The following is a 15548-nucleotide window of genomic DNA, read 5'->3' as shown; positions in this document are numbered from 1 at the left end:
CTTCCCCCATGGTCTTCTGTTGTTTCTCAAATTCCACAAATGAGTGAAAACATATGAAATCTGTCTTTCTCTGACTGACTTATTTCACTTAGCATAATACCCTCCAGTTCCATCCATGTTGTTGCATATGGCAAGATTTAATTCTTTTTCATCGCTGAATAGTATTCCATTGTATATATACCCCATCGTCTTTATCCATTCATCAGTTGATGGACATTTGAGCTCTTTCCATAATTTGGCTATTGTTGATAGTGCCACTATAAACATTGGGGTATATGTGCCCCTATGAATCAGCATTTTTGTATCCTTTGGATACAATAGCACTAGTAGTGCTAATGCTGGGTTGTAAGGTAATTCTTTTTTTTTTAAGTTTATTTATTTTGAGAGAGAGTGAGTGGGGGAGGGGCAGAGAAAGAGGGAGAGACAGAATCCCAAGCAGGCTCCACACTGTCAGCGTGCAGAGCCTGATGCAGGGCTTGAACTTACAAACCACGACATCATGACCTGAGCCAAAGTCAAGAGTCGGACGTTTAACCAACTGAGCCACACAGGCTGCCCTTAGGGTAATTCTATTTTGAATTTTTTGAGGAACTTCCACACTGTTTTCCAGAGTGGCTGTACCAGGAAACAAACTCCAATTTAGAAGGGACTTGGATTGACTAGTATTACTAGTATTACTAGTAATTACTTTTGGGTGAATAGTGGCTTGGAGCAGGGGCACCTGCTCTGCACAGTTCTAGGAGTGCCATTTACCTTGTTCTTTCTAGAACGTATGTTTCAGGAGCTGCCATTCACATATAATATAATACAAATGGTGTACATGGCATCGTGCTTTCAAGGAAGGCCACATTTCACTGAATACCAAGTCATTATGAAATCTTCAGAGTTTTTGTTTTTTAATGTCAAAACTAGCATTACAGGGGCACCTGGATGGCTCAGTCAGTTGAGCATCTGACTTCGGCTCAGGTCATCATCTCACGGTCTGTGAGTTCAAGCACATCAGGCTCTGTGCTGACAGCTCAGAGCCTGGAGCCTGCTTCAGATTCTGTGTCTCCCTCTCTCTCTCCTCCCCGGCTCATGCTGTGTGTGCTTGTGTCTCAAAAATAAACATTAAAAAAAATTTAAAAACTAACTTTCCATAATTTCTGATAAGTACATATAGTAAAGTGAAGTAAGACCAGAGAATTGCCCTCCTCATTATCTATCTTTTAAAAAAAAAACAGTTTTAAAACATAGCAAAACAAAACTAATAAGCAGAAACTTTAGGAATGGGACAGGACTTCAAGCCAGAATGTGGTAGTCAAAAAAGGAAATGCATATTTTTAGTAAAACTTGGGATTAGTTCTAGTCCTGCCTCAAAGAGCAAAAGTAGTACTGGTGAGTAGACAAAATCCTGAGAATTCTTAGTAATATTTCTGCATTGGGTAAAAAGGAAAGGAGTCTAGAGAGAACTGAGGCTTGTGAAGAACTGAACGTGAGCTGGTGTCTTTCTCAGGGTTCTACGCTGAAATGGAAGACAAAACAAATTCAGGGGATATTCTCTCCAAGGAAGTAAGAAATATGCCCCCTCTGCCATGTGAAAGGAAAGGAAAAAGATTTATATACCGCTTTAAAAAAAAAATATTTGAAGGCAAAATCCAACCAAACAAAAACTGACTCAAAATAAACTCCGGAATGAAGCCAGTAAAACTGGGGCTGATAAACTCTGAATCTATTTAAATGTAGAAGAAAAGCTTTTATAAGAGGAGGGAATTATAGTTACAAAATAAAATACAAGTATTACAAACCTTAATAATTAAAAATAACATAAAACTAACAAAAATCAGAGGGGTAAGAGGAGGGCCGCCTGGGTGGCTCAGTCGGTTAAGTGTCTGACTTGGGCTTAGATCATGATCTCACAGTTCGTGGGTTCAAGCCCCACGTGGGGCTCTGTGCTGACACCTCAGGTCCTGAAGCCTGGTTCAGATTCTGTGTCTCCCTCTCTCTCTGCCCCTCCCCCACTGGCACTCTCTCTCTCTCTTAAAAATAAATAAACATTAAAAAAATGAAAGAAGGGTAAGAGGAGCTAAGATGGAAATAAATATATTAACTTGATTTTCTCATTTTTCACAACAAAAAGTAGATCAATTCTATCTAAAATGAAAATGTGTAGTTTTTAAAAAAAATAATTAGTTTCTTAATGTTTTTCATAATTATTTTCAACATTCAAAACATTTCCTAAAGAGCCCACAAATGAACAAATGATATATCAAAATTTCCGTAATCCCTCTTTTCGCATCACCTTCTTTTTCCTCTGCTGAATTCAAGTAAGAATATAAATTTCTTAGTATAAAGTAGCACATACAATAGGATGTGTCCATTAATCCACACACCCACAGACACTGTATGTATCTATATGGGTACAGACTGGTGTGATGGTCATCTGACTTGTAATATTTCTGAGTGCCAGGATTAGATGGCTTAAAAATTTTTTTTTCTTTATATTTTGCCACACTGTTTGGATTATTTATAATACACATGCATCATTTTTATTTACAAAGGAAGTACTCAGTAAGAAGGCCTACTGAAGGTTTTGTGCATGCTCAGGACAATCCTTCAAACTTTCAGAGAGAAAGGTCTGATGATCACCATCTCTATAAATTCTTCCCAGCTAGCACTAAGGAAAGTGGGGCACCGGAAATGCTATAGCCCAATATTTACCAACTTTTAAAGTAGCCATCAAAACATTCACAAAAGAAGTCTTTCCTAACCATGATATGATCTTTGTGATCTTGGAGTGGTTGCAGTTCATTATAACTACCAAAGAGGGGGGCCTGGATGGCTCAATCACTTAAGCTGCTCACTCTTGATTTTGGCTCAGGTCCTGATCTAGATTCATGAGTTCGAGCCCCACATCTGGCTCCACACGATCTTCTTGGGATTCTCTCTCCCCCTCTCTCTCTGCCCCTCCCCTGCTCATGTTCTCTCTCTCTCTCTCTCTCTCTCTCTCTCTCTCTGAAATAAATTAAAAAAAAAAAAAAAAAAAAATTTATTTAAAAAAAAAAACTACCATAGAATATTTCCACTTACACGAAGCTATATTTGGATTTCAATGCAACAATACTTCCAGGCATTAAAATATCATTTCATGAATATTATTCTATTCTACCTTTAATAAGTAGTTACTCATAAATCACCCTCAATGAGTATGTCCAAGGAAATGGGAAAAGATAGAGCACATCTAAATAAAATTTAGCGTATCTGTGGATGAAAACTTAATAAATTTTATGTATGAATTATCTAATATATTAAAGTAAGAAACATACCAGCAGAGGTGCTTCCATTGTCTTAATAAATCGATGAATGTTTAGTGTAGCCAGTGGCTGTTCCATCAGTGTTCTTCTACATTGCTGGGTCAAATCCAAGACTTGTTTACAATGAAAAAAGTAGAAATGTGCATTTTCTATGGCCTCAGTGCTGCAAATTAAAAATTAGGGACACAAGACAACACATGAAGAAGTTCAACGTATGATCTTTCTACCATCCAGAAAGACATAGTTCCAAGTATCTTTGCCTTTAAGTCTCATGCTATTGAATTACCTTTTTAGTAAAAATGTAAAACAGTAAAACAAAATAAAATGGACCTAAGCGAAAGAGAAGGTACAGTTTTTGAGTTGTATAAGCAACTTTTTTCCCTGAGCTCTTTAATATGGTAGTTTCTAAATTAGATTACAGGCAGGTGTACACAATTTTTTTTTTTTTTTAATAAAAGACTGTCACCTTGAGGACAAGGAGATTATCTTCAAATGTAGTTGCTTTTCTAGAACTATGCTAAATAAAGCCTTGTAACACAAATTTTCTAGGTTTAATTTAAACTCAAATCTGTTTTGAATAAACTTCAGCCAAAACATGCCTTAAGATAGAAACCATGTGACAGTTTGTGGGAGTTTGTGAGTTTGTATCTGAAATATTACAAAACTCAGCAAATATGGCTTATAATTTGAGTTCTGGCATCCTGTCAATATGACAATTCAAAGGTAAACTTATAGTGGGTAAGTAAGGTTTGCCAAAATTAAAATAACATTTTAAAAATCTCCATATGGCATTAGTAGGGTTTGGTAAAAACTGTAAATTTTTATTTTTAAAATGTTATTTCAATTCTTGATACATGCTTAAACTGAGATCTGAGGTTCACTGATTTCAAATTTGATGATAAACAAATTTCTAATAGATTTACTGATTAAAGAAATGATCACTCAAGGATTACTTAATGTGTACTAAATACAAAAGACTCAGATGAATAAGATAATTCAAATACTTGAGGGGCTTAGAATAAAGTGAATATATTTAGTTTTTTTAATGTAGTTTATAAGTGCTATAACATGCAAAGTGCTATGAGAAACAGAAATATTTCATTCTGCTTCAAGTCAGGGAGAAGAAAGAAAGGGAGAGGAAGATCACAGAGATTAAAAACAGTAAAGAAAAGAATGACTTCTCCAAGAAGATAAGACAAATGGGTACTTTAGACAAAGGAAATATATAGCCAAGACCCAATCAAAGTATGTAATTTTTTAAGGAGAACCCTAAATATACTGAAAGTAAAGTGCTGAAAGCAGGAGGACCCAGCTGAGGTTGGACCTCATATCATAACCTCTGAAATAATAAAACAATACTGGAAAATTACTGAATCAGAGATCATGGGTTGTAGGTAACCAAAAAGGTAGTGGGGGGGGGGGCTACTTATTGGAAGTGTAGAACTATATACTACAGGATACAAGGAAAATTCAAGTAAGTGGATCAGAGAATGAACGTATAAATCTGAATAGCAAGAGTTCAAGGGACCTTCATTTTGCCATTAATACCTTTCAGCTCCCAACTCTCTCTATAATGACAACACTCTCAGGGCGCCTAGGTGGCTCAGTCAGTTAAGCACCGACTTTGGCTCAAGTCATGATCTCACGGTTCATGAGTTTGAGCCCTGCATCAGGCTCTGTGCTGACTGCTCACAGCCTGGAGCCTGTTTCGGATTCTGTGTCTCCCTCTCTCTCTCTCTCTCTCTCTCTCTCTGCTCCTCCCCTGCTCATGCTCTTCCTCTCTCTCCTTCCAAAATAAACATTAAAATATATATACATATATATGTATATATATATATGTGTATACACACACACACACACACACACACACACACACACACACACACGACAATTCTCTCTGCTTTACTTCTACATGGGCAAAACATTCCTATAAGCAAGAGAGCCAAAACACTGTATAGTTTAGTTTCTCCATGCTCAATTCCAAGTTCCTGAGAGGGGACCTAATTTGCTCAGATAAGCCAGTAGGCTGGCTGACCGTGGATCAGATGGCCATCTCTGATTTAACAGACAGTGATAAATGGGGTGAGGGTGTAACATGTTTCTTGGTCTATACACAGATTCTTAAAGAAGGGAGTACGGGAAGGTAACAGAAACCCCTGGTGTTCCTATGGTATCTACCTCTTATACTACCTATCATGTACACCTCCCTTAATCAACATATAATTTCAAACAAATTCAGGCGCAATGTGCTATAACAACTAATATACTAGACTTATCCAGTGTTACAGCCCCAGCAACTAGAATAGTGCCTACCACACAGAAGGCATTCAATAAATATTTGTTGAGTAAAAGAATGAACAAAGGAAAAAATGCATTCACCTCTCCTCTACTAAGAGACAACCCAAAGTCATAGCCAACTTCTTCATCTAGAAGTCATGCCATATGACTATTGTACTCTGAATCCACAGTACCTTCCTGTCATATCAGGTCTAGGTATGATCACTCACCATCTTGCTATCCACGAAAAAATGAGTATTCAAACATCTCCAATGCATCATACACTCAAAAGTATACAAAAGAAAAAAAAAAGAAGAACTGGATATCTTAAAATTCTCATTTTAAAAATAAGGGAAAGCAAAAACCCCCTCCAGAACATTACCATGTTTAGCCATAGATCAGAAAATATACTACGTATATAGTATATCTTGCTGAACAGAATTTGTAAGATAAAATGACAGAACCTATATACATAATAAATAAATAATTTAAATTGCTAATAAACACCCCTCTATGTTTTAGGCATGTCACCTTTATTTACAACTATAAAGTTGAAAATAATAAATAAAGAAGCTAGTGACACACACAAAAAAGTATAAACAATTAACCCTCAGAAAAACTGTGGAGCTAAGATAGAACCGCCACGAGGTGAGAATAAGAAGGCTTCCCCCAGTCTACACTGGGAGTAGCAAACCAGCTGCTCATCGTTATCTCAAGACTCCATGACTTAGGGCAAAGCTCTGTGGTACCGTCAACACAAGTCTCAAATTGTTAAAAATATTAATTTTTATACAAACAGTAAACATGCATCAGAGTTTTATTTAACTCGTTAATAAGGGAACCAGCAGAATGACAGTTCACGAACAGATTAATGTAAAAAGGAATACGAGCTAACTTTGTACAGAGTGGTAAAAACAGAACTTCTCTTCTCAGGAACTTAATTCTCTGCCTACCCACTCCTCTCAAAAAACCATTTCACTTAATCTGCTTTCTATGCTCTAACCTCTAAATTTACAAAGTTGTAAAATGTCTGGGGTTTAATTAATTGCATATAGTATATCAAACAGTCACTGTTTTCTGAGAGGTTAGCAAGAGGGCTCATTAAAAGCTCTTGCATGGTGTAAGTCACAGAATCACCATTTTGCTTTGCTTTGGGTTAATTTTCCTGACAAGCATTTTAAAGCCATATCTTTAAAATACATGGCTATTCCTTGTATCTGTAAGTACTAAAGAAAAGAAAAACTTCAACCCTAGGTTGCCCAGGCAAAAAGTCAAAAGAAGGTCTCAACCTAAAATTGTAAGCTAGAAACTAGACATGAAAAATAAACATTTAAAACGTTCTGCTCAAAAACTGTACTTAAATATATTTAAGACTATTCTGACAAAATAACTTACAGAACTCTCAGAAAGAACTTCTGGAGCTTAGTTATGAAAGCTGTTATTTTATCACCTATCTGATCACTGTGGGAGATGTAATCCTAAAATACACTTGGCCACTCATGGGATCACATCTTGTGGCTTATCCATTTTGACTTTGTTCACCTTAGCCTAATATTACCTCTGTATATTTAAAATCATTTTCAGACTGTAGAACAGCAGACAATAGTAATGAAGGGGATTTCTGGTTTCATTTATATATTCACATCTGCTTACAATTCCTTTCGGGTAAGTCCACAATGTGAGTCTGATGGAGATGTTGAGTAAGTAATGTAAAAGAAGCAAACTTAAAATTGTTCACATATGCCTCTTGTACTTACCCAATACTTTCCAAAAGGGCAATTTCCGTGGTCAGGACAAACTGGTACGTGGTCCCATACACAAAAGCAGCTTCCATGACCGCTCTATGCTCTGAAGAAGAGATAAGGGAGTTGGGAGACATGAGGAGCCAGTTTGTGTGACTCTCTTCTGAATATTGCCCTACAGCCTTTTAGGCTCTATTATAAAGAAAAATCCCTTGTAGAGATCCCAGTTGGGAAAATGCAGGCAGTTAAAGCAGTTATGAAAAGTCTATTCTATTCAAGGAAAGAGAAGAGTTAAGAGGGAATAAAAGTGAGTTATACTTGAGAATATAACATATGACAAATCTGTACAGTTTTTTCCTTGTAGTGGGGGAGAGACTATGTATCTACCATCCGACTTTTATATATTTTAGACGTGTATATGCCTGCTTATTGTTTCTGGCTTGGTTATCTTTTAATCAAACTTATATATAGCTCAAAAATAAACAATTCCACAAAGCATATAAAGAAAAACAACAATTTCTCCCCATTTTCAATTCCCAAGAGACACCTGCTTTCAATTCTCTCTCTGTTTCTTTTGGTATTTACCTCCAAGTCTTTAAATGACATTCTCACACTCTTATTTCCTGATTTTGTTAAGTGTTATTGCTATTACCTATTGACTTCCCACTTTGGCAGATGACAAATTAGCTCTTTCCCAAAACCTCGCTTCACAAACATACATATTTCTATCCCCTCGATAATCCCAATATAGTTCTAATTTTTATTAGCTCAAATATCAGTATTTACATGGTTGTAACTCAGCAAATATTATTTACAAGTGAGGCATAGGGTGTAAAATGAACATTTCTCTTTTCTCGAACAACTACCTTTTCCACTGGCTATAACTTTTTAATTTCTACTTAAATTTCTTTCTAAATTCTTCCACAACTGGCTAATGCTCTCAATACTCCAAACAGATCTGGCACACTATTGGCCTCCTCATCCTGGAGACATTTCTGCACAGCCTTCTGGTTTGCTGCAATGTAGACTACTGCAACTTGATGTGCTGCATGGCTTTCATCCTGGGAACTCACTTCATCATCATCCTAGGAATTCTCTTACTCTTTCTCTTGTGTTGGGTCCTTTGGCCTGTTACCCATATCTTCTTTCTTTTTTTTAAATATGATTTATTGCCAAATTGGCTAACATACAGTGTGTACAGTGTGCTCTTGGTTTTGGGGGCAGAGTCCCATGGCTCACCGCCTACATGCAACACCCACTGCTCATCCCAAGTGCCCTCCTCAATGCCATCACCCATTTTCCCCTCCCCCACCCCCCATCAACCTCCAGTTTGTTCTCTATATTTCAGAGTCTCTTATGATTTGCCTCTCTCCCTCTCTGTTTATAACTGTTTTTTCCCCTTCCCTTCCCCCATGGTCTTCTGTTAAGTTTCTCAAGTTCCACATATGAGTGAAAACATATGATATCTATCTTTCTCTGACTTATTTCACTTAGCATAATACCTTCCAGTTCCATCCACGTTGCTGCAAATGGCCAGACTTCATTCTTTCTCATTGCCAAGTAGTATTCCATTGTGTGTATGTATGTATATATACGTATACATATACATATACATATACATATGTATACATGTATATGTATATGTATATGTATATGTATATGTATATGTATACGTATATATATATATAAATCACATCTTCTTTATCCATTCATCAGTTGATGGACATTTGGGCTCTTTCCATAATTTGGCTATGGTTGAAAGTGCTGCTATAAATACAGGGGTACATGTGCCCCTATGAATCAGCACTCCTGTATCCTTTAGATAAATTCCTAGTAGTGCTATTCCTGGGTCATAGGGTAGTTCTATTTTTAATTTTTTGAGGAATCTCCATACTGTTTTCCAGATTGGCTGCACCAGTTTGCATTCCCACCAACAGTGCAAGAGGGTTCCCGTTTCTCCACATCCTCGCCAGCGTCTGTTGTTTCCTGAGTTGTTAATTTTAACCACTCTGACCAGTGTGAGCTGGTTATCTCAGTGGGGTTTTGATTTGTATTTCCCTAACGATGAGTGAGGTTGAGCATCTTTTCATGTGCCTGTTGGCCATCTGGATATCTTCTTTGGAAAAGTGTGTCTATTCATGTCTTCTGCCCATTTCTTCACTGGATTATTTGTTTTTCAGGTGCTGAGTTTGGTTAAGTTCTTTATAGATTTTTTTTATACTAATCCTTTATATGATATGTCATTTGCAAATATCTTTTCCCATTCCATCTGTTGCCGTTTAGTTTTGTTGACTGTTTCCTTTGCAGTGCAGAAGTTTATCTTGATGAGGTCCCAGTAGTTCATTTTTCCTTTCAATTCCCTTGCCTTTGGAGATGTATCGAGTAAGAAATTCCTGTGGCTGAGATCAAAGAGGTTGTTGCCTGCTTTCTCCTCTGGGGTTTTGATGGTTTCCTGTCTCACATTTAGGTCCTTCGTCCATTTTGAGTTTATTTTTGTGTATGGTGTAAGAAAGTGGTCCAGTTTCATACTTCTGCATGTTGCTGTCCATTTCTCCCAGCACCATTTACTAAAGTGACTGTCTTTTTTCCATTGGATACTCTTTCCTGCTTTGTCAAAGATTAGCTGGCCATACATTTATGGATCCATTTCTAGGTTCTCTATTCTATTCCATTGATCTATGTGTCTGTTTTTGTGCCAATACCATACAGTCTTGATGATTACAGCTTTGTAGTAGAGGCTAAAGTCCAGGATTGTGATGCCTCCCGCTTTGGTTTTCTTTTTTCAAGATTACTTTGGCTATTTGGGGTCTTTTGTGGTTCCATACAAATTTTAGGATTGTTTGTTCTAGCTTTGAGAAGGCTGCTGGTGCAATTTTGATTGGGATTGCATTGAATGTGTATATTGCTTTGGGTAGTACTTACATTTTAACAATACTTATCCTTCCAATCCATGAGCATAGAATGTTTTTTCATTTCTTTGTGTCTTCTTCAATTTCCTTCATAAGCTTTCTATAGTTTCCAGCACATAGATCTTTTAAATCTTTGGTTATGTTTATTCCTAGGCATTTTATGGTTCTTGGTGCAATTGTCAATGGGCCAGTTTCTTTATTTCTCTTTCTGTTGCTTCATTATTGGTGCATAGAAATGCAACCGATTTCTGTACATTGATTTTGTACCCTGCAACTTTGCTGAATTCATGTATCAGTTCTAGCAGCCTGATGGTGGAGTCTTTCAGGTTTTCAGGTAGAGTATCAGGTTGTCTGCGAAAAGTGAAAGTTTGACTTCTTCTCTGCCGATTTTGATGTCTTTTATTTCATTTTGTTGTCTGATTGCTGATGCTAGGATATCCAACACTATGTTAAACAATAGTGGTGAGAGTGACATCCCTGTCATGTTCCTGATCTCAGGGGGAAAGCTCTCAGTTTTTCCCCATTGAGGATGATATTAGCTGTGGGCTTTTCACATATGTCTTCTATGATGTTTAGGTATGTTCCTTCTATCCCGACTTTCTTGAGGGTTTTTATTAAGAAAGGATGCTGTATTTTGTCAAATACTTACTCTGCATCTATTGACAGGATCACATGGCTCTTACCCTTTCTTTTATTAATGTGATGTATCACAGTGATTTGTGAATATTGAACCAGCCCTGCAGCCCAGGAATGAATCCCACTTGATCATGGTGAATAATTCTTTTTATATGCTGTTGAATTCAATTTGCTAGTATCTTGTTGAGAATTTTTGCATCCATGCTCGTCAGGGATATTGGCCTGTAATTCTCCTTTTTAGTGGGGTCTCTGTCTGGTTTGGGAATCAAGGTAATGCTGGCTTCATAGAATGAGCCTGGAAGCTTTCCTTCCATTTCTATTTTTTGGGAACAGATTGAGAAGAATAGGTATTAACTTTGCTTTAAATGTCTGGTAGAATTACCCCTGGGAAGCCATCTGTCCTGGGACTCTGGGAGATTTTTGATAACTGATTCAATTTCTTCACTAGTTATGGGTCTGTTACCCACATCTTCTTAACTGTTTTGCTCCCTTGCTCCCATTCGCTACCACCTTCCTGTGAGAGGATATAGGAAATACACGTTTTGCAAACTTACACTTCTGAAAGTGTCCTTGTTCTATACTGTAACTAACTGTAGTTGTCTGCATATTGAATTCTAGGTTCAAGTAATTTCCCCTAAGAATTTCGATAGCATTGCTCCATTTTCTTCAGTTTCTAGGGCTGCAACTAAGAGGACAAATGCCATTCTGATGCTTGATCCTTTAAATGTATACACTCTTTCATTATTTCTGGAACATTTTAGAACAGTGTTAGTTCCCAATATTCTGAAACTGCATAATAAGATGCTTTGGTGTGGCAAAGCATTCATCCATTCATCCATTATGCTGGGATTCAGTGAGCCCTTTCAGTTTGGAAGCTCAAATCCTTCAGTTCTGGGAAATATTTTCAAAGTATTTATTTGAAATATTTCTTCCTTTTCATTTCATTTTATTTTCCCTTTTTTCCTCACTGCCATTTCCAGGCAATCATCTTCCTCTTCCCCGTGGATCTTCTACCATTTGAGTCAATTATCATCAGAGTATTCCCCTCACCATTCTGCCTTTGAGTGGTAGATGACCACCCCAGCCAGAGACAACTCCCCTCATTACACACACACACACACACACACACACACACACACACACACACAATTGGTTTCTGTCACACTGTTACTCTCTCCAATACTACTCCCATTATAATCCTTTGTGATTTTATTATCCCCATAGATGATCCTTGCAAAATCCTAGCCTCTCAGTCTTTGGTCTTCTCTAGACACTTCAGTGATCTCTCTTCAAATCTACTTTAACCACGCACTGCTATGATCCTACTCCAGGCCTTGTAATAACCCAATCACTGCAAACCCCTCCAAAATCTCAGTGTCTAGCATCCCCAGCACTACCTCTTCTCTCCATAAATACACACACCCCTCCATCTCAAAGTTACTCTGTCTAGTACATAATCCTCCAGGAACTACAGTCTTACCATTTTCACTGTCCTTCACTCCTTCAAGTCTTCTCTTCCCTCTTAACCCAGCTTACATTCCATGGTCAGTCTTTATATAATCACTCCCCTGCCTGTCTGGCTAAAACACAATCCAGGTTAAATCAGCCACTCTGCCTATTCTGTACTTACACCTATAAAAGTAAACATGGCTGGAGGGGGCAAAAAACAAAAAACCTGTTAGCATCACCATAATACTGATCTCACTTTAGATTACTGATATCAACTCTTATTGCTGCCTAGCAACCATTCTTTATTTTCAGGCCTTCTAAAACAACTATTTAATCTCTTCTCTCCTCAAGCTATCTGATGATTTTATTTCTAGTTCACTGAGAAAACACAGCCAATTAAAAAAGCAAAACCAAAGAAACTTCCATAAGCATTATATTTATCTACCCACTTAAAATTGAGGCCCATATTCTTTGTCTTCCCTCCTTTTACCACAGATGAATTTTCTGTGCTCCCAACAAAGAACCAACCCTCCCCTCATTCACTAGATTCAATCCCCTCTTGTCTACTCAGAGATGTTGCTTCAGTAATTCTCCCCACTTTTTCCTCCATGCTGTATTTACCCCTTCCTACTGGATCTTTCTTGTCAACATACAAATATGTTTCTTAAGAAATTCTTCACTTGACCCACATACTCTTCCAACCACTGCCCCATTTTTCTAGAAATTTCTTTAATGAGTCTCCATATTCACAGTCTCCAGTTGCTTTCTACCTATTCTCTTATATCCCCATTAGGCATTTACCCTTAGCACTCTACAGAAACTTGTCAAGGTCACCAACAAATTCCATACTGCTAAGAATGGTCATTAGGCAGCTCTTATCTTAAGTAACCCTTCAGCATCATTGACACAACTGCTCCTATCTCTTCCTCAAGATCTTGTCTTTGCTTACAGGGCATCTCTACTACACAGTCCATTCCTTCCCTTTACTGGTTCCTTCTCACTTCAGTGACCTGTAAATGTTGACAGATCTAAACAGTTCAGTCTTCTCTTTTCCATCTAGGATCATTTACTTTGTGATCTCTTCTGGTCTCACAGCTTTATCTCCCAAATTTATAACCCTAGTGTATATCTCTACCATCAAATGCAGATTAGTAATATCCAGCTACCTTGCTGATATCTCTTCTTGGGCGTATAAAGGGTATTTCACAAGCATGATGTCCAAAAAGTCTAAAGCTTCCTCTCCAAACTATTTCCAATCTTCCCCACCTTAGTTATCAGCAATTTCACCTTTAAAGTAACTCAGGCTAAAACCCCAGAGCCACCCTTGTCTCTGCTATTTCTCCCTCACTCGGAATCTAATATGTCAGAAAATTCAGTTAGTCCTACATCCAAAATACTGCTAGAATTCAAATTTATTGCCACCTCCACTGCTCACACCCTGGTCCAAGCCACCCACCATCATCTTTCGCCTGCCTTATTGGAATAACTACCTAATTTTCCTTCCTTATTCTACTGTTGCTACTTCCAGTCTATTCCAAACATAGAAGTCAGATTGATCCTGTTAAAATATACATCAGGGAGTTCTGCTTCCACTGTAGCAATGTAAACCCTCTCTAGCTCATCCCTCTCACTGAGGACAAATAAAAACTATGAACAGTAACCTGAAAACCCTGAAATGTAAACAAAAACAGGCTGACTGTAGAGTATTATTTTACAAGTATATTAAATTCAGTGGCATGCTATGTAGCCATCAAGCTTTATGTTGATAAAAATTGTGATTTCCAGGGTGCCTGCATGGCTTAGTCAGTTGAGCAGCTGACTTTGGCTCAGGTCATTATCTCACAGTTTGTGGGTTCGAGCGCCACATCAGGCTCTCTGCTGTTAGCACAGAACCCACTTTGGATCCTCTGTTCCCCTCTCTCTGCCCCTCCCTCTTTCTCTCTCTCTCTCTCTCAAAAATAAACATTTTTTAAACAGTGATTTACAATACATGATTTTATTTCCTAGAGCATATGTGATTTTTAAAATATCTTTAACATTTTATATTAACATGATCAAGTTACAACCATTAACAAATAAAAGTCCTGAAAGCATAACTATACTTTGTTCATGTTTATAAACTTCTTTACTACAAAATTATATATTAATGCTCAAGATGATGCTGTCAGAACTATACATTTTTTTTAGATCAGGAAAAAGTCATAAATGGTATATATTAAAAAAGAAAAGCATTTAGTCAACATTTATCAAATACTATAGACTACTATACCAGGTACCATGGGGACTATAAGGAAATAAAAATAGTAATTAACACTTCCAGAGCACTACTATACGCCAGGAAATATTTTAATTATTTGAATTCATTTGGTCCTCACAATAACACTAAAAGGTAGGCACAAGTTATTTTCACCATTTTACTGATTAAAAAGCCTAAAGTTACATTAAGTTGTCCAAGGTCATACTGTAAGTTGTCGGGACAGGGTATCTAACCTAGGCAACCTGGCTCCAGGGTTTTTTTCAACCACGATACTATGCTGCTTGTTTAAAGAAAGAAAACATACTAGTAAGGATGCCATTTTAAGTCCTTCAACATTCTCAGAGAAGTGTAGAGGCACAACAAAGATTAAAAGAAAAGCTCAATACCTGGTGTTCCGATGGCTCTTACATACGAGAATGCAATGTTTGCTTTTCCTTTCAGAGAATTTTCTATGTTCTGTAGGTCTTCCAGGGTGGTAATATATTTTACTTCATTAAAAAGAAGAGCACTGAAATAAACAGAGATGTAATTTGTAGAAAAATCTGATGTATAGTTATCTAACACATATTTTGAGTAAGTTAAAGAACCTAATCAAAAAAAGAAACTTAAGTCTTTTGAACAAATTATCAGTAGTAAGAACCTAAGCATTTTAATACTGATTTAAAATCACTCTCTCAATCATTTGTCTGTCCCTGTGAACATCAACCAGGAACAGTTGTGAGAAATGGTGCTCATTCTCCACCCAAACCACGTTAATATATTTAAGTTGTATTCACTAACATCCCACTCTGGTCAAAGAATCCCTTACAAATATCTAAGCCTTGAACACATTTCAGCCCTTTACACATCTAAACTGAAGGTTTCTTTTCAGAGAGTATAAGGCTCTGCATGACCTACTTCTCCCAACTCTGTACTGTTTTACCATTCCTCAGGTCTACATACTTTTGGCACACCTGAGGGCCTTTGCACACGTAATTCTTGTTGC

General features: G+C 37.3%; 1 protein-coding gene across 4 annotated transcripts in view; it reads right to left on the bottom strand.

The window, feature by feature from the left end:
• The window catches only part of TXNDC16 (thioredoxin domain containing 16), a 138070-nt gene that overhangs the window by 75896 nt on the left and 46626 nt on the right, over positions 1-15548 (bottom strand). For all 4 annotated transcript variants that reach the window (XR_007453432.1, XM_049611561.1, XM_049611560.1 and 1 more), the window contains exons 7-9: positions 14950-15071; positions 7328-7418; positions 3306-3456 (exon numbers count right to left, since the gene is read on the bottom strand). Coding sequence is in view for 3 of the 4 variants with exons in the window: in XM_049611561.1 (XP_049467518.1) it covers positions 3306-3456; positions 7328-7418; positions 14950-15071 (364 nt within the window). In the remaining variant the exon portion in view is untranslated. The remainder of the gene's footprint in view (positions 1-3305; positions 3457-7327; positions 7419-14949; positions 15072-15548) is intronic.

Source organism: Panthera uncia, assembly GCF_023721935.1.
Source record: "Panthera uncia isolate 11264 chromosome B3 unlocalized genomic scaffold, Puncia_PCG_1.0 HiC_scaffold_1, whole genome shotgun sequence".
NCBI lineage: Eukaryota > Metazoa > Chordata > Mammalia > Carnivora > Felidae > Panthera > Panthera uncia.
Note: the sequence above shows the minus strand (reverse complement) of the source record. Positions and strands in the feature narration are given on the sequence as shown.